General features: G+C 36.7%; 1 protein-coding gene across 3 annotated transcripts; it reads right to left on the reverse strand.

The window, feature by feature from the left end:
• Window positions 1-892: 892 nt before the first annotated feature.
• On the reverse strand, window positions 893-27,068 carry LOC113494344 (TLD domain-containing protein 1-like). Of its 3 annotated transcripts, none has more exons than XM_026872648.1 (10): window positions 26,941-27,068; window positions 23,835-23,997; window positions 7,977-8,109; window positions 6,498-6,589; window positions 5,753-5,949; window positions 5,199-5,326; window positions 4,704-4,850; window positions 3,771-3,997; window positions 3,129-3,314; window positions 893-1,527 (listed from the first exon to the last, which is right to left on the reverse strand). In XM_026872648.1, exons 2-10 carry the CDS (start codon window positions 23,994-23,996, stop codon window positions 1,417-1,419), a joined length of 1,383 nt encoding a protein of 460 aa, XP_026728449.1. In that variant the 5' UTR covers window position 23,997; window positions 26,941-27,068; the 3' UTR covers window positions 893-1,416. The 3 variants fall into 3 exon arrangements, with proteins under 3 accessions (XP_026728449.1, XP_026728450.1, XP_026728448.1); XM_026872649.1 differs by lacking the exon at window positions 26,941-27,068 and adding an exon at window positions 26,747-26,930 and having other exon boundaries at window positions 23,868-23,997; XM_026872647.1 differs by lacking the exon at window positions 26,941-27,068 and adding an exon at window positions 26,747-26,930.
• Window positions 27,069-27,375: the final 307 nt, after the last annotated feature.

A 27,375-nucleotide genomic window follows, 5' to 3' on the forward strand; every position in this document is an offset into this window, starting at 1 on the left:
GAAGACACAGACAGAAGCCAATTGTAAACATCGATACATGAAGATCATAAGACAATATAGTCCTTAAACATACGTTATAAAGTATAAAATTGTGCGGCAGATACTGTACAATTGCACTCTTTGGACGCAATTTTTTGAACAGGAATATTTTTGTCCAATATATTAATGAAACTTAAGACACGTATTTCTATATGACATCAAAATCATACGAGCATAGAGTTGGATTTAGAGGTAAGATGTAAAATTTGGTATTTAGCTAAACCGGTGAGATAGAAAGTAGATCTAAAGAAGGAAATTTCAGACGGTATATTGTTAAATTATGGTAGGACTAACAGACAAGATAGGAAACAGACCAGCTAAGATCAATGTCGAGAATCATACAAACACAAGTGGAATTTCATCTCAACTGGGAAGATAATGGAGAATTCGTTTTCTGTTTCAAGCGAATATAGACCTTATTTGTACTCCAAGACACGACACTAGCGCTTAACAAAAAGTGGCACAAGTTGGAACTCTCGATCAACAGTTAACAACGCTAATAACAGTAGGTTCCTTAGTACAATTTTTTTATTATTATTTAGACTGCACGGATAGCAGAGTGGTTGAGGTCACCACGCCAATCCCACAGGCTTTAAGTGATCCACGAATGCTTCCTGACTCTGGGTGTCTGTGCGCACGTGATTTGTGTTTTTGAAAACCCCCGCGACACAAGAATTGAAATCCTTACTGCGGGAGTCCTTTGCAAAAAAAACCGAATCAAAAACAAAAACAGAGATCAGTTGACTCCAGCAAACTTAACGACGGGATCTTGGAGTTTTAGCCAACATAACCCAACCTTAACAACTTTGCCTGGGTTAGGAGAATGAAAATAAAGTAAGAAGGAATGTAATCATTCGATTATCAACCGTCCGTCATAGACTTAAGGTTTATTTTGTACAGTACCTGTGAAACATACAGGATATTTTGTTATTTAGTATAATAATACAATAAATTTGTAAAATACAGTAAAAGTATAATAAAAGCTAGTATTAGATATACAGAGTGTATTCATTACTTAATAAATACAGGTTGTTTTTGTTCGTAGTGTTTACGAATACATAATTTGTAAATATAGGTTAAAGTAGACTACATACAGGGTGTGAAGGAAATGCATAGTGATTCTAAATACAGTTTCTGCATATGAGAATGAACAATTTCATTTATTAAGTCATAGTACATTCCCAAAAATCATTTTACCATAGCGGTAAACATAATCATAAAGATTTTTACATTTTAAGTTATTCTAGTTGTTTCTCAGAGCAGAAAAAACATTCAAAACCAGACCAACCGTAAATAACTTACCTAAAATCCACGCATTTCGATCACACCCTGTACGTAATGTAATAAATTAAAGTATTTATATACAGGGTGCTAGCATTATAACGGCGGCGGTTCGCGGATGCCCTCGCTGTGTCGCGTGCGCCCGGCCATGTCCAGGATGGCTTTGGCTTCGGGGTTCGTGTCCAGGACGCTCAGATCACGCTCGTCCTGGAAACAACGTATAGCAGAATGTAGGTTGTATAATAAAATGCAGGACATATAATGATATGTTGGATTTATAACTAAATGAAGGATAGTTCAGGAATAGGTTAGGGTGAATGAAAATTTAATATACCCTAATTACGTCTGTACTACATTTTCTACAATAACTATTTAAAATACCTGTTACTTTATAATCTTAGGTAGATAAATGTATCCAAGAACTAGTGAACTAAATGGAGATTTTCATAGCCAACTAACTCTCTCGTCTACTAACTGGTACAACTTACATACCTACCTACCTACATAATCTTACATACAAATAAATTACTCTACAGATATTACATGTACTCATAACCATTTCAAAACAACATACATCTCCGACGTTTATCAATAAACTTCTTTATCCAAATGTTCACAACATCTGACAATCAGCGTATTTAACATCTGGATGAACTTCTTTGTCCAAATGTTCACAATCTCTGACAATCAGTGTACTTGACATCTGGATGAACTTCTATAACCAAATGTTCACAACATCTGACAATCAGTATATTTGACATCTGGACGCGACAATTCTCACACACAGAACCGAATCCGACCGTCATTGCTACATTTGGCGTACCCGAAACTCATTAATCCGGCGGTTCGGGTCTGAATCCCATGCTCTGGTCTGTCTTCCTCCCTAATATCTCTAGGAACTGCCTCTCTTCCTTGTGCGTGTCCAGTACGCTGCTGCTTCTACTAGTGACTGACGTCATCTATGAGGTAGGAGAAGGAAGGATTAGGTAGGGTAGATGGCAAGAAAGGAAGTGTAAATCACACTTTGTGGATGTGCAAATTGCTAACAGAATATACCGGCATTGTGATGACGGAAATTGATAGAACATTCTTTAAGCAACATGGTTTTTAAGCCACGACGCAAAAAGAGGGGTGTTATAATTTTGACGTGTCTGTCTGTCTGTGGCATCATGGCTACCAAACGGATTGATGGATTGTTTTGTATTTAAGGTGAATTATGTGCGTTAAGGCGTTCAAAAGTTATCGGAGGGGGCTGAAAGTGGGGAAGAATAAACGAATTTCTGCAAACACATGCGAGTCTTTGCAATTCTGCTAAAGATGATTTTATATGTAGGTAGGGGGTTTATGAAATGTTTATTTTTTTCTTGTTAATGCTGATTTTACGTAGGTATGACGTCAGTCTTCCTTTATTGCGACAAGTTTCTTGTCAGTTCGTTATTTGCTGAGATTATGTTATAATTACTGCAGGGATGTTAAAATAATTGTTGACGGTTATTATTAGACTCATGACTGGATGAGGAATATTTTTAAGGATTATTGATTAAAGATGGCTAAAAATACGCAGATGGCAATCGCACCTAGCCACATTGATTACTTGTTATTTCGTATCACTCGTATGACTCGTATTTAGACTACAGCTTGCAGCTTACAGCTCGCGTGATTGACCAATGTTGTAGGTCGCGTCATTGACAAGTGTTGCAGCTCGCGTCAGTGACAGTGTTTTAGCTCGCGTCATTGACCAGCGTTGCAGCTCGCGTCATAGACTAGTCTTGTACCACGCGTCACTGACACACCAAAAGGTAACTTACCGAATCCTTGTGTATAAGTGGCTTGTCCCCGACGCCCCAGACCTCGAGGCTCCGGATCCTGTATGTGGGCTCCTTGCTGAGCCTCTTGTAGCCCTTGTACGTGGTACAGGACTCCGCGCACGTGCCCTCGCCGAACGGGTCCGCGTTCACGAATATACCGCCGAAGTTGAACTGACCGCCCATTAGCTGCGGTTTGGAATGTCAGTAGTAGAAAAATATTTGAAAAAATATAAAGGGAGTATTTTTTATGTAGCCTACGGTGTCCCACTGCTGGGCAAAGGTTTCCCCCAAATACTTTCTTAGGCTGTTCACGTAGCGAGTATATTGTCATGTTCTTATTTATCTTGTATTTTTATATTTATGGCAATCCAACTGCATACCTTAGATAGTGTGATGTGCACGTTAAGAACGAAAAAAATTGTATGAAGTTTTGATTGTAATAATTAAGGATCACACAAATTAATACAAAATCTTAACAAGCATAATGATGAACAAACGGATATTTGTTCGTCTTTCACGCAAAAACCACTAAACAGACTTAAACGAAATTTGGAACACAATTAGTTTATAACCAGGATAAGCACCTAGGATAAATTTATCCCGATTTCGCTAGTATTTGAATGTTTTTTTTTGTCTACTCACCAGTCCATTCGGCAACGTCTTAGCGTGGTGATTGATATACTGATAATGATTGTTGTAGGTCGTCGCTGGGTAGACACGCATCTTGGGGGCAACTGTGAACAGGAACGAGTCGTCGGTGCCCGTGAAGTTGGGGCCCAGGGACCACGAGGCGGGCGCGTAGCCCCCGAAGATGTAGCCCGAGTTGTCCTCGATGATGATCAGGGAGGCGCCCTGGTCTAGGATACGGCCTGGAGGTAACGAATTGGAATGGAATCAAAAATCAATCAAGATTAAAAAAGTTTTTATGTCAAACTAGCTGTCTTGGCGAACTACGTACCACCTGACAGTCAATGTTTGCAATATTCCCATACTTTATCACCGTTTAAACCTGGACTTCCACGAATATTTCAGGACAAAAATTAATCCAATCGGTTCAGCCGTTGTCGAGTTTTACCGAGACTAATGAAAAGCAATTCATTTTTCTCACGTTTTTATACACTCACTTTTTTGTCCGTTTGTCGTTCCGGTTGGATTTTTCCGGAGTTCTAATACGATTCCATTAAGAATACGTTATTAAGTATACGCGCGATGTGACTAAAAGTCGATTCCAACACAGCTTGCTAGTCTGTTGCTCCGGCTACGCGCAATCAGAAAGCGGAAAAGGGTGGTCAAATTTAGGTACTGACCATTGTGTATACTCACTTACATAAATGGTTTCTAATTTTGAGTTTGAGAAAAGGTCACACATGAACCACGTAAATCCCGTAAATCCTTTTTTTATCTTAAAAAACAACGACTCTCACATTGAGGAATTTAATCCTTGTCACCCAGACTCAGAACAAGCATTTGTAGATTACAAAAATGCCTGTCCTACGCGGGGATCAAACCCGCGTCACGTTTATCCATGCAACCTTACGTCATCTATAAAATATTGACAGATCTACCAGTACTGACCGACCATAGTGGAGAAGGACTCGCCGTGGATGTGCGAGGAGAAGAGGAAGCGCCACTTGTGCTGGTGCTGCTGCGGCAGGTGAGAGTTGAGCCACACGATGTGCGACAGGTCGATGAAGGCCGGGTAGTCCGGCATCGCGTCCAGACCTGACACAAGAGAAATAATTGTATATTATTTCATCTAGCCCGACTTTTCTGCTGTGTCCCACTGGACAAAGACCTCCCCCAAGCTCTTAAACGATTCTATGTTCTGGATTGTAATATTAAAGTCTGGACTTTGAGACTGCGATCTATTAGATTATAAATATAATATAAATATCAAAAATATAAAATTTAATATAAATGTCAAATGGGAAATGACGACTCCAGCGGTCTTCGGTTCATTTAGAAACAGCGCGGGATAGGTTATTATAGACTTTTAACCAGCAGTTATAAGGAAAAAAAGCCAAGACTATATTTTTTTTATCTTTATACTTGTACTATTTATGATCATACCGTCAGGCATCGGCAGCAGCGACGGCATGGCGACGGGCGCCGGGCCCTCGTCCGGCTTGCTCTCGATACCGTACAGGTTCACGAACACCACCTCCGTCATCTGCAGCAGGAGCGTGTTGAACTGGAGCCTGGAATGTACCACGTGGAGTTAGTGGATGTGGGGGGGGGGTTTAAAAATAGGTCTACAATCATTTTCTTTTAATAAAACTTGTCTAATTACACATTTAAAACCACAATCAAATAAAACCATTTTGCTAATTAAATCAACCTGATGTCTTTTACTTTTTAGTTTCGACCGATACGGAGCTTAACTCATTTGATTCGTTTTTACGAAATTTCAGCCTCTAAAAATATTGCTAACCACGTGGATTTTCATAAAAAACCAAGTCATATGCTCATAAACAACCAAACTCAGAACAAACATTCATTATTCACACAAAGGATTGTCTTACAAGGGGATCGAACTTGCGGCATATCGCGCACAGTAGACTTAGCGTGATGAACAACACCACTCGGCTATCCCTTCAACAACACTTCATACTTTCATCACTTACCATTTAGACAGTTGTGTGGCAGTGCACTGGTTGATAGCCACATCGGCGTCACCGTTAACACTAGCAGCGACCGCCTCGCCGAGCGCCTGCACATGCGACGCGCGCCCGCGGAAACCCTTCGTAATCCACACTTGAGCACGCTTCGACGAAGACGACTTCAGTACTTTGATGAATGTCGAAGCTATGCTTTCGCAGTACTGAGAACAGATAGGTTACTAGTTAAGTATTTGAAGTTTTTAAATAGATTTTGTTGCAAAAAGGGTAATAGGTATCACTTTTATATGATAATTTCAGTTTTAGCTAACGTTGAGTGGACATTTCCTAACTGAACCACGAAAAACTCAGGCTTTATCACACTTTTCAAGTACAGACAATGAAACGATTTTGTGATACGTAAACAAATGCAGTGTTCCTCCTGGATTGGCCTTCCACTGTATACGAACATCTGATCCTATCGAGACAATCTTAGGCAATGACACGCGAAGAAAATGGGATCTTTTCAAGCCGACCCTTTTCTAAGTTCCGACTAATAAATTTTATATTTTGTACTAAAACTTATAATATAGAATCCTGGAACCTTATCGCATTGAGGGCCAAGTGACGTCATCCTGACACCAAATGACTGAGACTTCTTTTGGTACATAGCTTTCTTGTTTGTGTCCCCCCAAGCGGCATAAAGATTAAATTAAATACCTTACAGTACGAAGGATGTTTTGATGAATGTTTGGGTAGATAAGTTTCTCACCTCTCTTAGTAACTGGTAAGGGAGCTCCACGGAGTCGTTGTAGTCCTTGCCGAGACTGTTATATGTCACCATCATCCTCTCGTCTGTTGTACCTAATCGAAAAAACAGACTTTAAATTACAACCATCCCGAAAAATACGAGTGAGAAAACCGTTGCATCATTTAATAATTGTCATCTTCACGGTATTAGCTATAAAAATAAAGAGGTTCGTGTAAAAGACCCTAAATATTAAGACTAAAATTATTATCGGAGATTAATGAAGAAGTTTTTCGATTTGAAATGAAACTACTTTACGGTTCTGCCCGTGACCATGATACCTGCAAAGGTGTCGAAACATCGGGAACTAAAATCAAAAATTAAACCGCGATAAAATCCGTAAAAGTAGTTTCATTTCAATGTCTAACATTCGCGTAAACCTAAGAAACCACGATGTTTTTCGAGTTCATTTTTCATTGCACATATATTGTGACCGTTATATTACGCAATAAAATCAGAGCTACAGAGCTTTTGTAGGAAGGCCTAAAGGATTATTTGGCCTATAGCAAACGCTACAACTACAACTATTAAGCACTATGAGGTTTATAAACTAAAAGTTACATTAAAAAGTTCAAAAAAAAACATTATTTTTCACGTAACCTATTCTGTGCCCCACTTCTAATGATACGATCACATTGCGTCGGGTTCGATCTCCGCATAACACAAGCATTTGAGTAATTCACAAATGCTTGTGTCGAGTCTGGATGTCCCGTTTATGTTGGTGACACCGCGACAAAAGAATTAAATTTCGCTACTGCGGAAGTCGCTTGTTTTAGAAAAACAAAGGCCTCTGTTTGCCTTTAGTCTGTTCTATCATTGACCACTGTATAAACAAATATATTATAAAAAATAATTTAATTGTTTTTGGGTATTCACTGACTAAAATTTTCGCATGCATTGCAAAGTCTATATTTTAAGGAGTGTATTGTTAGTATACAACCTCCCGGTCCTGGGGCTGCCCAGGACCGGGATGGTTGGCGCTCTTTGGGGGAGGCCTACGTTTAGCAGTGGACGGCGATAGGCTGAGATGATGATGATGATGATGATTGTTAGTATGTCCTGTGATTAAAAAGGCACATTACACTAATTTTAATAAAGCGAAAGCTTTTATTTGTATATTTGTTACCTTTTCAAAATTAAATTACAATTTTTCAATATTAGTTTGCCGAACAATAAAAATATTGCAGATATTGTATTGTTTAGGAGTGTGAACTATCAAAGTGACGTAACGAATATTACATTCACTCATGTTTGCGGGACAAAAATAAAAATACCTTTCCAATTTGAGTACAAAAATGTCATCATTCCTATTTGCGATCAACGTATCTGCCCAATCTAGGTTAACACGTTCTGACCAGGGTCAAAGGGCCGATCAAAATTCTCGCATAAAATGACTATTCTAAAGCACTACATGTATCTACGAGCTAAACTAGTCTGACCTACCTCTTACATTATAAACGTACAACTCTGCGAATCGGTTGAAGTCGCAGGAGGGCGCCTTCTCTGCCCCCGAGCCGAACAGGAAGTTCGACAGGTACTGCGCCAGGCGGGGATCTATTTGGGGACCCCAGAATCTCTGAAACCACACACAAATGTATACACGTTACATTTAGAAGATAATTGTTTTAGTTGTTTGTTGTTTAGACTATTGACTAGAAATAAAAATAGAAAGATTGTTGTGTCTTCTCTTGTTTTTTAGGACCTGATCCTCCAATGTTTTTTTAAGTACCTACAAAAACGTACACCCTTCTCCAAATAAAAACTACTCAGAAAAACTTGATTTTATGGAACCAATTGACAGTCAATTTACGTTAGAATCAATAAAATCGGTTCATACAGTCTGAATTTCTGAAATACGGAAGAATTGAAAACCTCCTTATTTATGATGTCGGTTGTAAGAAACTCTTGCCTCACTAAGTATTCGTGGAGCTTTTCCTACATCGTATCAAGGTGTTTGAGAAAAGTCTTAAGTACATAGCAATAGATAAAACATGGCCTGCATCAATAATAAAACGGCTAGGTTTAGCTCAAAGACCAAACACAAATATTCGTGCTATTATCGACTTGCTTTATTAAATTTCTATTGGTCGTACTGTGCTTACTCATTTGAGTGTTATAAAAAGACGTATGTTAGTAATATTATATAAAGACTGAATATTTAGTAAAATTTGTCATTGTACTTTTCACTGTATTTTGTCATTTGGCTCGTCCAACATTTTGTTCTGTAGGTACCTATCTGTAAAAGTAAAATAAATTTGCGATTTTCAGGTTAAATATAAAAAATATGTTAGAAACTATTGGATAACGTTTCAAATAAAAATATCAAAAGAAACTCTGCAATAAGCATAGCGAAAAATGGGCCAGAAATCACTATATGCAGAAGTTTACACAAAAAGACTAAAAGTAACATCAATAAATATTACTTGTACAAAATCTGACGGCAAATATTTCCGCGCTAACCACAAAAACAGGCAGAGCGGGAATATAAATAAAAACGCTCTCAACGTCAAAAGTTTATTTTCACAGCGCTCTATACCGAAAAATTAAGTGAAAACCGTTCAGTTGCCCAGTTTATAATAAACACGAAATTCCTGAAATTCCACAGGTTATGAGTTAAGACCGTTTTCCCTGTGATTTCGGTCGACGCTGTAATTAACTGAAGTTATTTTTGCTACGTTGCAGAATTAAGAAACTATGTAACGATTTTCGAGTTTCAAATTAAGCTATTACTATTTAGACTGTAGGTTTGCCCAGAACGGAGAATCGTGGAAGGATTTGGGCCTTTGCCCAGCAGCGGGACACAGTGAGCGGGATAAAAAAAAATCGACTGCAACATTGTCACGAAAAAAATCTAGAATTATGCTAAATAAGGAGAGTAGTTATAAACAATTAATCCTAGACCCAAAATATGGATTTTTGAAGTGACTTTTCGACAAGCTTGCGGAGTGCACGTACCTATCGGTGCTAACTTCATTTGGTCTGGGACCACAATGATAACAAATACTAGAAAAATAAAATTCTTATCCCGTCTTCCTGATGGCCTACCACCAATTAAAGACTTATTTATGGAAGCAACAAGAGGCTGGTTGTGAGGTATAGCCAATTGAATCACCTGAAGAGATAACGTATCCGTACGTTCATGACCTTAGATTAGGTATATAATCTAAGTTCATGACAGATATAGAAAGTAGACGCTTTCGTCCGGTTGCCATGGTAACCGTGAACCTAGATGCAACGTTTAAAAACCGGGATAAATCTTAATTGTAGCTTTAATAATATTCTCGAGGTTAACGATATGTTTCACACGACCAAATAGTCTAAACATCTAAGAAAACAGCTCAAACGAAAGCGCAGATTCACATTTTTAACTATTTTGTTTTATTAGCCTATCAACTTGGATATAATTTAATAACAAAGTAATAAACGCCTGTACTATGAACACTAAAACACATTGTAAATGTCCTTAGTATTGAGAAAACGAAACAAAGCACTATACTAATAGTGGCATCTCTCTTCCGCAACGGTATCCGTCCTGGTTTGAAAGTTTGTTGTAAGCGTTTAGGGGTTAAAGAAATATGTATTTAGAACATAATATTTTGCAATTTTAAAATAGGCCGAAATATACTTTTACTACTAAATATACTTTAATTTATTATATTTTACAAGGAAAAACGGATTGTTGCTAACATACATTTTCTAAATTTCAATGATAACTAGTAATAGTTATTAAATGAGCAGACGCGGCGGGGTCGCGAGTCGAACTGCTCATCATTAAGGACTCCGGTTGGGTCCGAAACTAGTCGGGCACCCCCGATAAATACGCGTGAGTACCTAAACCGTTACATCATTTAATAATGAATGAAAATAAATTACAGAGAATAGACCTTAAAATAACCCAATCACTGTCAGACATATTTTGATAAATTATCTTCTTGATATTTGCTCCTGCCTCCTGTTTACGGGGTGCATGGTTATCTTCAACATATTCTATGAAAGACGTGTACTTCAAACCATTGTTTAGGTTTGGGGCCACGAAATGTACGGTATGAAGAGCACAGGTTACTGTGAAAATACGAGAACTTAAGGCATTTTTCTTAGTCTCCTAAATAGCTTTCGGCTTTAGAAGCAAATACGGAAACAGATAAGAATTTGCTGATACCTCGGTAACATAATATATATTTCATATGTGATAACGAAATATTTTATAAAAGACGGTAGAACAAAATTAACTAAGAGACCTACTTCAAAGTTTTTTTTTAATTCCATTTGAAAACGTCTTTCATTTAATTGTGAGCATAACTTCATAATGTAGGGCGAAATGTTTTTTTTTCTAATTCAGAAAATTGCACACGATTAGCGATTTACTATCCCTAATAATAAATGATCTTTCTATAACCTAAACCTTTCAGTTACTACCGTGCGCTTAGTGCCCGACGGTCGCCTTGACATATCAGCACCGTTTACCCCACCTAATAAATCCACTGAATCTCAAAGTTTTGCTTTCTAAATTAAAGAATATAAAATATTTATCTCGCATTATGGAGTCTCACAATTGTGGATCTTGTGGTGAGATATTAACCGATGGAGTTCGCTGCACAGTCTGTAGCCAAGACCTGCACTTTCACTGCGCGGGAATCACTGAGGCTGGTTTTCGCAAGCTTGGGGACAGGAAGCTTTCATGGCGCTGTGGTAAGTGTAAGCAGTCTGGTATGAATAGCACTCTAGCACCCTCTTCTCCGAGAATTGAGCCAGATTCCTTAGTACTGAAGGAAATTAAAGCCCTAGCCGAGAAACTGGAACCGCTGGAATCGCTGAGGGATGAGGTCGTTAGACTGAGGAAGGAATTCGCTGAGCTGAAGTCCGCAGTCGACGATAACACCAAAGAAATAAAAGCCTTCAACACTAGCATAAGTCTCGTCGAATCTCGTTTGGTGCAGGTTGAGAAGTCGCAGAGTCAGATTGACCAAATCAAAATCAGGTTGGACCAAATGGAACAAGAAATGAATTCTAGTGAGCAATGGGCTAGGATGAACAATGTTGAAATCAAAGGTGTTCCCCAAACGGCCAGAGAAAACTTGTTCGATATCCTAGCTAAAATTGGTTCCAAAATCGAGTATCCTGTCACCAAGTCGCAGATTAATTTCATTACCAGAGTGCCTACGCGGGAGAAAGACCGTACTAAGCCGATTGTTGTGTGTTTTTGCAACCGGTACGTCAAGGAGGATTTCATTGCTGCGGCCAGACTTGTATCCAAGAGTAATCCTATAACTGCCTCACTAATTGGATTCTCAGAAAATCATAGGATTTATGTGAATGACCACCTGACTGTGCACAATAAAGCTCTTCTGGCGAAGGCTAAGAAAGCGGCTGGTGAAATGAATTTTCAATACATCTGGATCAAACATGCGAAGATACACTTACGAAAAACGGACAGTTCAAATATAATAATTGTGAAAACGGAGAAAGATCTTACGAAAATATCTTAATTTTACCAAAAAAAAATGTTATCCTCTTAATACGAATCAATTTCCATAAAATTTATATTTATTTAATTATTGTATTGCGTTTGAAGTTTGAGAACTACTGGATTCAGTGTGCATACCATGTATTCCTTCAATATCAGTGTCGCTTCGCAGTGTCAACCAATGAGCACGCAACTAATTATTCTCACACCTCTAATGTGTGCCATTGCAAACTTAGTCTTATCTTTAGTACATTAGTGGTTAATTTCTTTTGGCACATGGTGTCGGTTGGGACCATTTGTTGTCGGATGGTAGTGTTTACTCAATGCTTTGTTCCTATTCATAAGTCATTAGCGATGAATTCTCAAAGCTTGATAATTATGGGTCACCGTGTATTTCTGTGAGTGGATTATTTTGCATGCATTATTTTGCTTTCTACCTGCTGCTGTGTAATTCACTGCAGTTATTATAATATTTCTGTTAAGTTTTCAATAACTGTGCGCCGTATATCATTGTTGCATATTGTGGTTATTATTTTATGTTTGATATTAGTTATTGTTAAAAGAAAAAAATGGTAAATCTAAATATCTACTATCAGAATGTGCGTGGATTGCGTACGAAAACGCTCGGCTTGTACAGGAACATATGTTTAAATTCTTATGACGTAATAATATTTACTGAGACGTGGTTAGTGGACAGTGTGAATAACAGTGAGCTATTTGACGGGAGGTATTTAGTGTGGAGACGTGACCGTGATTATTGTCGAACATCTCAAACACGGGGAGGCGGTGTCCTAATAGCGGTTAGGAAAGACTTGACGGTCGTAGATAGGTCGGACTGGTACAGCTCTGCTGAGGACCTTTGGATATCAATAGTGTTAAAAAGGACCAAACCGTCAATTAGTTACAGCATTCATATTTGCGCTCTTTATCTTTGTGCCGAAAATGCAGGTAATTCATATTACACACAGCTGGACAATTTCACAAAGAAACTAAACGATTTAATGATGACGCACTTGACAGATACATTTCTAATAGCAGGCGATTTCAACTTTGGCGATCATATAGATTGGTCGATTAACAATAGTGGTTCTGATCTTATTCCTATTAATTTTTCTGGCCAACAGCTTACGCATTTTATTGACACAATAAATACCTGTAGTCTGTCGCAATATAACGGTACCCGTAATGCAAACGGTAGGCTACTGGATCTCGTTTTTTCAAATGGTAACGTATCTGTCGAGGAGTGTCAGGAGCCACTTGCATTACCTATTGACATGCATCATAAACCTTTGATTATTCAGGCTGACTTTGTTGAACTGCACATGTTAAAAATAAAAAGTATGACTAAATACCAGTTTTATAAGGGCGATTATGAAGCTATTCGATCGGATCTTGATCAGGTGAACTGGGATGAGTTACTATCTACTCAGTCACTTGATCGGGCCGTAAAATTATTCTATGAGAAGCTGTATGCGTTAAGAGATCAATATATACCCACTAAGTCACTTAAAGCATCGTCCCACCCAGCCTGGTACAATCGAGCTCTGATTAAAGTCCTTAAAGAAAAATACAAATATCACTCTAAGTATAAACTATACGGCAACCTCTCAGACTATAATGCGTTCACTCTGCTACGCAAGAGAGCTATCAAGATGGAACAAGAATGCTTTGATACCTATATGCTTAACGTAGAATCCTCTATTGCTAATAACCCAAGGTCGTTTTGGTCTTTTGTGAAAAATAGAAAAAACAAGTCTTCGTTTCCTAGCATATTACACTATCAGGGAGAGGTTGCTGATTCCGGTGAGGATATCAGTAACTTATTCGCAAAGTACTTTCATTCTACGTTCGTTGAGCCTGACCCCACTAACACGGAGCCTAGTGAGTCCAAACAAACATGCCCCAGTGTAAATTCTATTAGTTCCATACAAGTGTCAGCCGAAACAGTTCTTTCATTATTAAAAAAAATAGATCTTACTAAATCCGGTGGACCTGACAACATACCACCGATATTTATTGTGAATTGTGCAAATAGTCTACTTATACCGATATGTATATTGTTTACTCGATCTTTAAATGAGGGCGTGGTTCCAAAAATGTGGAAATCGGCTTATATAACACCAGTCTTGAAAAAAGGCGACAAGTCGAATGTTGCGAACTATCGTCCTATTTCGAAATTATGTCTCTTTGCCAAAATCTTAGAACGAATAGTATACGATCAGTTATACTCGGCTGTACGAGTTTGCATTGGTGACGAGCAACATGGGTTTCTTCGCGCGCGATCCACCACATCTAATCTGCTTCTTTCGACTAATTTTATTTTAAAACATATACAACATAGAGTGCAAACAGACGTTATCTATACTGATTACAGTAAGTGTTTCGACAGAATCGACCATCGTATGCTCTTGCAGAGGCTACACGCAGTTGGTATGCATGGTGACTTGTATCGTTGGTTTTGCTCTTATATTGAGAATCGGACGCAGGCTGTAGTTCTTCATGGTTACAAATCAGGATGGTGTACCATCCCATCTGGTGTACCTCAGGGCTCACTCCTGGGTCCTCTTTTGTTTGTAATATTTGTAGCTGACATAAAATCCTGCTTCAAGTATAGCAACATATTACTGTATGCGGATGACATGAAAATCTTGAAAGCTGTACGTAGTTTGTCGGACTCTGAGGAATTACAAGAAGATCTTAACAGATTTGCAGACTATTGTAAGCGTTACAAACTCCAATTAAATGTATCCAAATGCACGTATGTCTGTTTTTCGCGGCTTAATTCAAACATTTCTTATAATTATTCGCTTAATAATCAAGTAATTAATAAATTAACTTATATTAAGGACCTAGGAGTTATCCAGGACAGTAAGTTACTGTTTGACAAACATGTAGATTACATCGTCAATAAAGCTTCTAAAGCTCTTGGCTTCATATTAAGAACCTCAGCCTGTTTTCGTTCCTTAAAAACAATTAAAATATTGTACTGTTCTTACGTACGCAGTCATCTTGAGTACGCATCACAGGTATGGAATCCCCAGTACTTGGTTTACATAAATCGCATTGAAGGAATTCAAAAAAGATTCTTGCGTTATCTGGACTACAGAGCTCGTCAGACAACAAATGGTTATATAAACAGATGTAGACGCTATCACTTCTTGCCACTTGAATACAGACGTAAAGTTAATGATATTTGTGTTTTGACTAATATTGCAAATGGCACCATTGATTGTCCTGAGTTATTGTCTAACATAGGGCTCCGCAACAATCCGATAGGACTTAGGCAGCGGCCAGTATTGGATATAGCTTTTTCATCTACTAATTATGCAGGCAACTCCTTTTTCATGCGAGCTGCTAGAAGCTTTAATGATCTTTCGCAAGGTTCTGACATTGATATTTTCTGCACAAACGCTAGCTCAATTAGAAGGCAGATGACCCATAGCTACTTTATCGGTTGAACTGATCTTAAACTGAGCATTTTTATTTTTTTTTTCAGTTTAAACGTGGGCAGTTAATAGCAGTGTCGAACTATTGTAATATTTACCACATGACCTTTTAGTCTGTTCCCCCTTTATTCCCTTCCCCTTTCATTCCCCTTTATTTTGTGTTAAATGGTGCTTGCTTATTAATATGTGGAAGCTTGTAATTAGCAATTTGTTTATCTATGTAATACCTATTCTACTGATTATTTGTCTGTAAGCTTTCCTATAAATAAATAAATAAATAAATAAATAAATAAAACTACAAGCATCTTAACACATTTCTCGCTAACCTCATGGCCCTACCCGCTCCACAAGATTCCGGCTCACATTGTTGAACATAAACACATTCGTGACGTCACAGGTGGGTGGTAGCGATCAGTCTGGACAGGCGGATTTATTGCCGCGGTCGCGAATCGATCCGATACCCTGTTTAGACGATTAGTGTTACGAACATCCGTAGAACAAAAGAATTGATGGAAATGCCTTTTGAATGCCGAAGGAGGGCTACGTGCTCCCGGGTGACACGGTAATACCTTAAACATAGTCTAGGGTAAGACGTTAAGTTATGACAGATTCTCAACGACTTAAAATGCCCTGGGCGCTTTTTACTGCAATCCCGATAAAATAAGGAAAACTGTTAGATAGTTTTAGTACTGTCTGTACTAAAAAAAGGACTCGTTTTCGAACAAAATTAGGACTCGGAAAACTACAATAATGGCATCATCATTTTATTTAAAAAAGTTAAAGTTTTCAATAGCGGCTTACTCGCTTAGCCTGAGTATCACTTCCGCTTAGTTTTCTATGTTCTGTGCAAACAGCTACTTGACAAATTTATTAACAAGAAGAATTAATTTGCAAATGGTTTTTAGTCGAATAACAGGTAATTTAGGCGATTAGTAAGATACTGAACACTATTCACCGTTGAAACGTTTCAGAATTATAAGCTTTTTAAACTTATACTGAAGTACTGTATGTTTCAAACATTACTTATTTACTGAGTTGTATGGACCAAGGTCGTATGCGTCAAGATTAATCGATTGCAACATAATTTAAGGGTAAGCTACGAGATTTAGACTTGATAAGTTCCATACATTGGTAAATTAATCTCTTAGAAATGTAATTAGCCAAAAGCTAGCTTTAATTAATTTATATTAAGAAGCTGTCGTAGAGTTCCGTAATTACTTTAAACATCAGTCATCTTTAATAATCGACTCCAACGAAACATGATGGCAAGTTTCATATTTTCAAAAATGCATAACCTAAAAAACTATGTCAAAAATAGACACACCGCACAAAAGCCCAATCACTAGATAGCACAACAAATCAAGCCGGCAATTAACTAAAAGAACAGGAATTACAAAGGGCAGACTAATAGACGTCTGGGATACATTAGTTGATTGCTGATAGCTACCGACGGTGATTCACGTAGGACGCTTATGTAATTACTGGGTAGAAAACTGTGGGACGGTATACATAGTTTAAAACTAGAGAAAATTTAGTACTTGTTGCTGAACTGAACTTTGTAGACTCGTTGACTGATCGTCTACCTATTTACTATGGTATTTTTAATTTCAAACGAAGGCATAAAGGGGATATTACAAAAAAAAATATGAGGTTTAAGAATAATCTAAAACCTTATTTTTAATTAAATTTAGTAATAATATCAACGCTGTGTCCAGTGACTAAAATAGTCTATGCTTGCTAGATTTCAAAATGACATTGGAGAGAAAAAAGCGCTTCAAGAAAGACTCTGTTTTTCTTTAAATATTCCCATTGACATCGAAAAAAACTATATTCAAGAAGTTATTCCACGATACTTAACATCGGGCTGATCTTCTGCCAAAAAGCCCAAAATTTTTGGGATAATTTTATATTGTTCAAAATATTTGAAGTTCTTTAAGAAAAATATATATTTCGAAGATTTTATTAATATTTAGAATTCTAATCATCTGTAGATACAAAGACGTGAGGGGAAGCGTTAATCCATCTTAATTCAAGTGATGTCAAGTCTAGGAGTGCTAATATCTGCACTATCAGCCGATTCGCACAGCGTTACTTTTATCAAACTGTTAGCTCGATCTTATCTCCGTAATAAACCGCGAATTGGTTTTTTATCTATTTTTGGATGAATTTCGCGGTGTGATATTGTATGCATCTATACTTATCTGAAGTGTATGATTCATATGTTTGTCTAAAATCATGTGTTTATGTTTAGGTATGCTAGACATATCTTGTCACAGAGCATACCAGCGAGAATTGAAATAGCAAGAACACGCATTGCTTGTATGCTTTTTATGAAACTACCTTCATCGATGTACCAAACCAATGGTTTTGATTGTTTTCAAAACTCTTCCATTCCTGCCTTTTTAGAATCTCGTCATATTCTTAGATTATTGATTAGCAATTCAAACTGTATTAACAATATTGTTTGCAGCTCATGAGAGAAACAAGCGGAAGAAGAGTAAAGAGATCTTTGCCCAGCAATGGGACATTTAAGACTAGTACTAATACTATTTTAGGAAAGCTGAAACAGTCCAAAGAATCTATATTTTACGACCTCTGTAACTAAGGCTATACAATCCTCGAAATATCATCATAAAACCTATATACGGATCACAAATTGGCAAAACCAATGGCCGCGCCCCCAGACAGAGGCAAATAAATTAAACGTACAGACAAACAGCACGATGACGTCATACTAAAGCCTGCAAACACGACGGAAATATCGAACAAACAATCGGCCAAAATAATATGGAGTAGGATTTCTGTAGTACCATTGAATTTTCGGGAGGTGTTAAAGCTTCATACCACTTAAGTTCTTGTATATAAGATGACAGGTCAAGATTACGACTCTTCGAAATAGAAAGTCATTTTCATGCGTGAGTTTTCTGGATGCTAACATTGTAGAAATATCACTTGGCTAGAAAAGCCGGTCTGGAGAAAAAGCGCTTATGTGAACCACGATTGCTTTTCCTGATCCTGGCTGTCTTTGTCCTTGTGCACAAGGATAAAAAAAAATAGTTCAGAGGTTTAAAAAAAATAGCATCCTCTACAAAGCTTTAAATTATCCGTACTTAAACGAGTTTAATAATTTTATAAAGTACCTAGTTTACTTCCCAAAAAAAGAAACCACAAAAAGTATAGATCCATTAAATCGTGTCAACACCAGACTCTATATTTTGACAACTCCGAGTACTTACACTCCACCTAAAGTGCGCTCTGCCAAAGCGTTTAACAAACCATATCCCCTACGACCATTTCGCACTAAATATTCTATTTCCAACAAAGTTTACACTCAGCCGTCGGTCTATGGAGGTGTAAATCATTTTGCGAGATGCCTGGTTACGTACACGCCGACTATAAAACGCCTGGAGTAGACCACGAGTGTTCACGCCTTATAAATGAGCCCACTAAAAATATCGACGTAAGGTATGGCTGACGGCCATATTATTCTCCCGTTACAAAAAAGTAAAAGTCGGAGAAAAGATAAATGCTGGATTTATTTGGCGTTTGTTGGTTAGTTCAATTTCAGGAGACATGGACATGGAGTTATATTTTTAAGCCTTTACAGCTAGATTTTGTCCTGGATTGTCATACTAGCTGAAGTCGGCCTATCTTTAAATTAGGATGTACAGATAAATAGACATTTGTATCACTAGGTTCAATGTAATTGTAAATGCGGCATTTAGACATGGAACACACACAAACCCTTCTCCAACGCGTGGATGAAGCCCTCTGTGGTAATAAGGGAAGTAAGCTATACGACTTGGCCTATCATGCGGTCAAGCTGATTCGCTAAATCCAATAAATTTATAGCCAAATGCAAAAACGACGCACAGAAAAACAACCCACAAGTGTCTTGCTGTCTTAGTCGTTGTTAAATTAAATACAAAGACAAAATATACATATTTAAAAACTCCTCATAACTATCATTTTCATCTAGTAGTCTTACATGCACCCAGCTTTTAAACACATACCCATATACAACGGTTAATGAACAATTGTTTACAAAGGTCCACTATTCTTGGCTGGCAAGCTCCTAACTGCGTGTAAATTGTTACAGCTTCCTTATTGATATGGAGTGATGATTTATGAAGTCTACCGTCTTTTAAGGTCGACCCGTATGTTTAGTTCGAAGTTTAACCTACAATTGAATCTCAAAGTCCCCGAGGTATACTGCCACTTTTGAAAGTAAGAAGAAGAAAAAGTTAAGACATTGTCCTAAGTGTGCATAAATGGCAAAAAATATCTATTAAAAAAATGACATCTATCGACAGATAAAATTAACCTTGTTGCAACAAGGTTAATTTGGTCTGTTAGATTAAGTGAAATAATAGTCAAATCCGCAAAATTATTCATCTCGCGATTCTGCAGACCATGTTTAAGCCATCTTAAATTTCCATTTTCTACTCTACATCACGCATCTGTTTTGGTTTTCTTTTATATACAAAATTGTATACATCACAAGACTCGTGACCGTGAGCATGAAAGGGTACAAAATATCGATAATATTTAGCATAAACAGTGAACGCTAAATAAATCTTAGCTTGCGATGTTTACGAAAATGTAACAAAATATATGTTCTCAGTTTTTGCAGAGTTTAGGGAAAATTCATGAGCAGGAGACCTATTTTCGCTCTTCAGCCTACCTAGCCAGTTTGTTGTATACTCTACGATTATTATGACATATTTGAGCAACTACTAGGACCAGAAAAATATCCGCTGATGCTGAAGATGTTCAAGTTTATCACTAATATTAGGTTCCATACCACCGGAGTCATGAAAGTGCCCACCGGCAATACAACGTCAACTAAGCAAAAAAGAGCCTTCGTTTTTGCTTAGTTGAGGTCGTTTGAATGTTTGTTGTTTTTAGACAACAAACCAATGCGTAAAAAGCGGACCCAGTAAATTAATAAGTGCTCTTTTACGCATTCTAAAAAAACACGCCTTTACTCAAAAGACGGTTGATTTTCTAGGAGTAATTTAACGGACAAATGTTGCAAAACCTTGTTCACTTAGACTAGTTCGTCCAAGTTTAAATCGCAGACGCTTTGGTCGGTTTAGCTTCGTCAAAACTTTTTAATTTAATTTTTGCTAGTCACTGACACAAGTCGACATCCTACATTAGAACAGAAATGTGACTTGGAGAATAATATTGGGACCAATATTTGAAAAAGAACGTAATTTTGGAACCAATATTTGGAATAAAGCATAACGTTGGGACCAATATTTGCAGTAGAGTAATGTATTGAGCAATGTTTGTGATCGCGTAAACAGTACCATAGTTGATACTAATTAGAGTTTTGACAGGTCGCCAAACGTGCTCCACGGCCTAATGGTACACAACCGAATTAGATTATGGCGTCTTAAATATTGACCGATCGAACTAGTTGTGAGAATAAAACTGAGTGAGCGTTAATTGTACGTGCACTTATTAATAGAAAAGTTTATTTAATTTTGTAATTTATACTTTGTGATATGGGTAACGAGGCCATTTTTTTTGTTGTTCATTTCTTTCTTGGGAAACAAAAACAACCTCTAATATATAGCCTAAGAACCAGAATGGGCGGACTTGGAGCCATCCTGAGGGAAAAGGGAGCCTACCACCAAGACTTTGCCCATACTTAGACGAGTATATTGTGTCCCACTGTAGAGCCAATGCTTCTCTTCCATTTATCCTAGTCTTTGGCTAACAGAGGGCAGTTATCTGAAAACGAATGGCCTCGTGCTGACATTTCTATTTTGCTACATAATACTTTCCGATCCTTTGCGTATGTTGAAAAAGAATAATATTTCGATCGAAACGATTTTTACAAACGTGAACGTCATTCCCGAACATTCTGTGCAAAATGGGCAAAAAGTGGGAAAATCAATGCACACAAAACTGTAAAACACGCATAAACAGAGAAAAATATAAAACCAGGGTAAATTGTTAAGACGTAGATTGTAAGATCAATATACCAACGATGGGAAAGCTAATAACACCTACATTTGGCGGAGAAAATGCAATTGATTAAAGGTTTAGGAGAAAATTTCATTCCATTCACATTATATTTCATTTAAGGAGTGTAGAGGTTTCATTTCTTTTGCAGACGGAAGATTTGTACCAGTTTATTCCAAAAAAGTTGAATCATTTCACATCCAGCTTAGGGTTAAACCCTGTGCAAGATTATGCATAAGTTAACTTTATTGCTTATAGGAAAATATGCTAACTTTCCGGTTCAAATAACTTATTTCATTTATTTGTTGAAATACCTATAACAAATGCTTGTGGACTCGTAGTGACAGTTAAAAACTTTGAAGCTTTGCTTTTAAAAGAAGCATGCATCACGCTATGGGAAAGCAAGTCAAAAAACTAAACTCAACCGTTTAGATTCGAGGAAAAAATCAATTGAGTATAATTTAAAAACCAAACACAAAAAAAGACAAGGTACGTAAAAAACTAAAATTCAACACCAGCAAAAAAATACTATCAGGTAACAAATGCAACAATCTAAAAAAAAATAGTTCAAAACCACCACCTACATAAAAACTAAAGCTTGTACTAAAAACAAAAATATATTAACACAAGATGTAAATAAAATGGGACAAACTGGAACTTAAAAATAAGTTACTACATACAAGTTATTAACGTGAAATGATTTGTCAATGTACTCATATGACCTTTCTTAATCTAAGGGCCTGTTTCACCAGTCAGCCATCATAACATAAGTTCCCGAAAAATCATTTGACAGATTTTTTCATACACAGAATGACCAGTTTTTCAATTTATCTGCCAGATAGAGACTTGTCAGTGATTTTTTTTGGGACTAGCCCGCCACATATTGTAATCACCTCATTGCAACTTCTGTATTCATCTACAATGAAACCAACGAAAACACCGAAACACTTAAGTTCGGTGTGTCGAAGGGGAAAATAACTGCCTCTGAACCAAGTCAGGCGCTAAAAGTTATATTTGGATATAATAGATCCTTCAGACACGAGGTATTTTAAATTTTCAAGACCCTACGATTCTAGACCGAAGGACGCGTCTTATGCAGAAAACGCGTGATGTCTCCGTCTTTTTCGGAGTACACTACACGGCCTTCCTCCTCATCACTTTAAAGAACTAAGCTCTTAAATTACAAATAAATATATGTATGCCTCAATTTGTTTTTGCGTAACCACTTGGACAATTAATCGAAAATACGAATGATAGGGCCTTAATTTTAATACTAGATAATTCGTTCCCCTGTTAAAATAAATTGAACTTTCAGCTTAGCATAAGGGAAAAAAGCTCAAAACTGATGAATAGATAGTTAGTAAATAGTGTAAATACATATTTAATTCACAAAACACAAAACACGATGACATGATCGTCCACTAACTCCATCTATTAATGTAAAATCAAACTAACACACGAAAACATTCGTATACCCTCAATAGTATCGAGGTTCGTATGAGTACATTGTTATACAAGGATCTAATACAAATTACATGTATGGAATGTGTATGATAACTTACTGGGCCTTGTATGTAATATGTTTGATTGGTGATAAGATTGCATCAAATCGTAAATCGTGAGTCAACGCGTCATTGCGTTTAATGCAAATAGTTTTCTTTCATCTCGCGATTTATGGCTTACTTCGTGAATTCAATAAGACAGAATTATATTTATTTTCAAGAAAAATACAATTGTGGTATACATTTTTTTTCTCGGTGTGTTTGCTTTTGTATTTTATCCCATACCGAGAAGTGTACGGTTATCCATTATTCTTATTCAATGTAGCTCAAAGATTGTCGCAACTGTTTTTATAACAGACATGACAATTTGGTTTTCATACCGTCCATCTTCAAAGCCGTGACAATTTTATTGGTCTGTCTTGTGATCTGTGCCAATATTATAGACTTTTACAGAAAGACTGTTGCCATTAAAGAAGCCAGACACCCTTATTCACTATGCATGCTTAACCGTGTCTACTTTTTTAGTCTGTCTTGTGATCTGTGCCTATACTATAAGCTTTTAAATAAAGACTGTCGACATTGTGGAAGCGAGATGCCGATATACATTATCATAGCAGCGTCCCATTAACCAACGGCTACACTCCTCTTTCAGAGCTTGTAGTAGGGGAGCAGATCACAGAACTATCTTTGACCTCTTTTTACTCAACGGCATAAGCTGAGCGAGGGTCATCTCGCATGTTTGTGACGCATATTTTTCTCCTATTTCGTTCTTTTCGTTTATATGTATATTTGCTTGTCTGTTTTGTGTCCTATATGCGTCATAAACGCGAATAAAACTACAACGTTCGTACAAAATCTTATCACCAACCAAATAAAAAACTAAACCGAAAAAAAAATAACAAAATGAACACACTTCTAGTAACACTGCGTCTACTTTTCCACTCACGATGAGATCCTCCTCTCGTATTTTGTCCGAGTTCTTGCTGGCTGACCTGAAGGTGGTCGCTAGGTACTTCTGTTCGTCTTTCGTAAGGAGTGTGCATTTCGCAGCAAGCTTTTTGCTTGTGTTGCCCATTCTGGAAAGGAATTAGTGATTAGAGGAGTTTATGATGTTGGTAAAGTATTGAAATAGTGGAGCCAGTTCAGCTTCATGTTTCTGGAATTATATTAACGATAGAGACTTGGTTTACTTTATATTTTTAAAGTATTTCATATTTTCGATATCGTTCGTTACAGCTGCAGTTGACGTGACTATAGGCATTCACAGGTAGATACAGCCACGTCTGAAAGTAACCCTGAAACTTTTTGAGGAGGAACTTCGTGAACTAAATTCGAAGTATCCTCGTTGCGATAGAATCGTATCAAACGAGTTTGTAACTAGTATGACTTCTTGCAAGCCATTTCCGGTATTATAAAATTTAACAAAAACAGTCAAATGCTAAAAAAAATGAGGGTAGTAGATGGTAGTCCAATGAACTTAGTACCGTGAAACTCTTGCGATTCTGGAAGAAAGATGGTTATGTACAATTTTACTCAAAGGAAGAAGGTAGTGGTAGGCCTACTAAACACTTATCTCTCAACGATTCATCTAACACGCGGTCACACGCCGCTATCACAGTCTCAGTCGCCGCATGACGACATCTAAAGACAACCCGCGTCATTTGTTTATTTACCTAATTTGAATAAGTTACGTAAAACTCGTCATCTTTGTGATGATAATAGATCGTTGAATGAGTCTGGTGATCACGAGGTTTGGTTGTACATTACGAAACTTATTGCTGCTCATAGTCCCATTTGCGGCAAAAAAGGACGGTAAGTCCAAGACTTGATAAGTTGCTGTTAATTTGTGGTAAGTGAAAGGTCGATCAATGAGACGCCGTCGTTGTCACTTAAGAAATACATTTATAAAATTGGAACTGGAATAGACATGAATTTAAGAAAAATAATAATAAGAACGACTTCAAAGCTCTAACATTACCAGGCCAGCATGAGTGGCCAAAAGTCAGTAGGGAAGTATTTGGGGAAAATCCAGTCCATTTTGATTTATCTGACGATTTACCCTAGATTAGTTAAACATCGATAGGCACTTACATAACAATGATAAGCCATATTGCATAAAACCTGTTATATCCCACGTTTTGGGAAAATCCTTATATTTTATTTTACAAGTGTGGAATGAAAGTCATCTTTACTTATACTCATGAGGATACTTGTGTCGTAGCGAAATACGCGAATAGCGTTGCAGCTGCGGCTTCAATATAACCGATTTTGAGGGGGATGATTTTGCAGCTGGTCGATTTAAAAACAGAAAACACTTTACAAACGTTTTACTGTTTATATCTAGACAAGGGGCCTGTTTAAAGTGGTCTAAAAATTACTTTAAGTATTTCTACATGAAACAGAAGCATTCTATAAAGTGATCTCTTGAGTTACTTTCCCCTGACTGTTTCATTAGATTAAGTCAAGAAAGATTTAAGCAATCTCTTTCCCTCCTGGATCCTTCAATATGTTCACGATAACAAAGTCTATGATCCAGGTCTAGGATCTGAATTATTCTGAATAACCCCTGACACCTTTGCATGAGCAACTAAAACTTGGCAATATAAAAGGAGACTACTAGTCTTAACAAATATAAAAAAAATATTATCAACTAATTAATACCAGTCCACAAAGAATAAACTGTAGCGGTTGTAAATTAGCATATACTAACACAAGTGGCTTGTAAACGTTTCTGCTAAAATATTTATTAGAATAAACTTTCAGGTGGCCATAATTTATTACTAATATAATGATGGGTATAAATGTTTTCAAATCCGGGAGCTATTTTTTACTTGGATACTTGATTTTGTTTGTAATATTGAAAAGTGTGTTTGGAGGTCTTGTTTAAAGTATGTTAATACTAAATATAGTGTAGAGATTGATCATATAGAATATTCTTAATTAATAGGAACACAATGTCACATGTCAGGGTGCAGCAGTATTGTTTTGTATGTATTTTTGTTACTTACCCAGATTTTTGTTTTACTTACATCATGAATCATATTTACTTGGTAAAAGAGATTTCTAATCTATTTTATTCTAATAAACTTAGTCTCTTATGCTAAAGACAAGTAAAATAGGGTGGGTGTTAGCTTTAGCTTCATTTAATATAAATCCATTGACTATTAAGCAATGAATTAAAATACAAGTCTGTAACAGGCAACAACAAAGTTCCTTAACTAATGAATAAAAAATATCTTTTCTTTTAGAGTTAATTAATATAAAATGTACTTAATTCAAAACTTGTCTAACATGATTCACATCAAATACATATGAAACTATATGCTCTTGCAACAATTTGGATTTACCAAGTTGCAAGTTTTCTACCATCAACCTACATAACAATTCTAAGAGGAAACTACCGTAATAGACGGAGAAATATTTCAGGATATTATAAGGCTGGGCAAATATCTGTAGTCTAGTCTAAGAACACTAAATTAAGTTTTTATTTTTGATCAATGGAACATTTTTCTATACCAACAGTTGACACACAGATCATGTGATGTTATATATAGAAATAGAAATACCTTCTAAACTTGCGCTGAATGGAATATACGACGTCTATTTTCCTGATTACCAAACAAGGAATGCAATGTCACGTATCAACTGCGAACGGCCTTAGATGAAAATAATGGACAGATTTTAAATAATTAAATAAATCTTTACTTAGACTTTTTTGAATAATAATACATGAAAAATGGTTTAAATTAATGAATTCACCTCGGTAAATGCCTAAAATATTTAACTTAAATATAATCTAACTCGTAAACATAACAAAAACATTACCTTTATCGATAAAAATAATAACGACAGTTGCTCTACACCGCACACAATAATACTTGTTTATTATATTGAAAACTTTTACAACACATAATCTCGAGTATTCCACATTGTTATTCTAACTTATAAAGATAGCATGCCGCTGAAATTATTGAAATAATAAATCAATATTTTTTGACAAAATTAATAAATTAGGTTACCTGTCAACGTCAATGTCAAGAAATATTTTTTTAACTTTTCCGCCACTCGGAAAAGGTATTTGAACTGCGTCACGACTTTCCGCGCGAAACGACTACCGCTCGTCGCCGCGTCAAAGCGACTGTTATCACGTTTTTGGTTTTGGGTACTGGAATAAACCACCATAGAATACAAATATTGGTTTATTTCTCCTCAGCCTTTATTGATTGAACATTCTGTCTTGTTCAAAATTCATAGCCATGATTCTTGTTCTACAGTTTTAGAAAATAATTAACTGAGAAATGCGTTTGGTCTATTTCATTCATTCATCTCGACGATCCATTAGCGTGAATAGACTGTGTAAATAAACTTTAATCACGAGACTTTTTCTTACTTCCTTTGATCTTAAATTGGACGACTTTAATTGGTAACAGGAATAAGAAAAACATACATTAAGT

This window comes from Trichoplusia ni, chromosome 5, assembly GCF_003590095.1.
Source record: "Trichoplusia ni isolate ovarian cell line Hi5 chromosome 5, tn1, whole genome shotgun sequence".
NCBI lineage: Eukaryota > Metazoa > Arthropoda > Insecta > Lepidoptera > Noctuidae > Trichoplusia > Trichoplusia ni.

Excerpts from the sequence above, each read along its gene's own strand:
- LOC113494344 (XM_026872648.1), bottom strand. The coding sequence starts at position 23,996 with ATGGGCAACACAAGCAAAAAGCTTGCTGCGAAATGCACACTCCTTACG. Across the intron at positions 8,110-23,834 it reads TAGACGCAGTGTTACTAGAA|AGATTCTGGGGTCCCCAAAT; the intron begins GTGTGTTCATTT and ends GTGTGGTTTCAG. Across the intron at positions 3,998-4,703 it reads GTCCTTCTCCACTATGGTCG|GCCGTATCCTAGACCAGGGC; the intron begins GTCAGTACTGGT and ends CGTTACCTCCAG.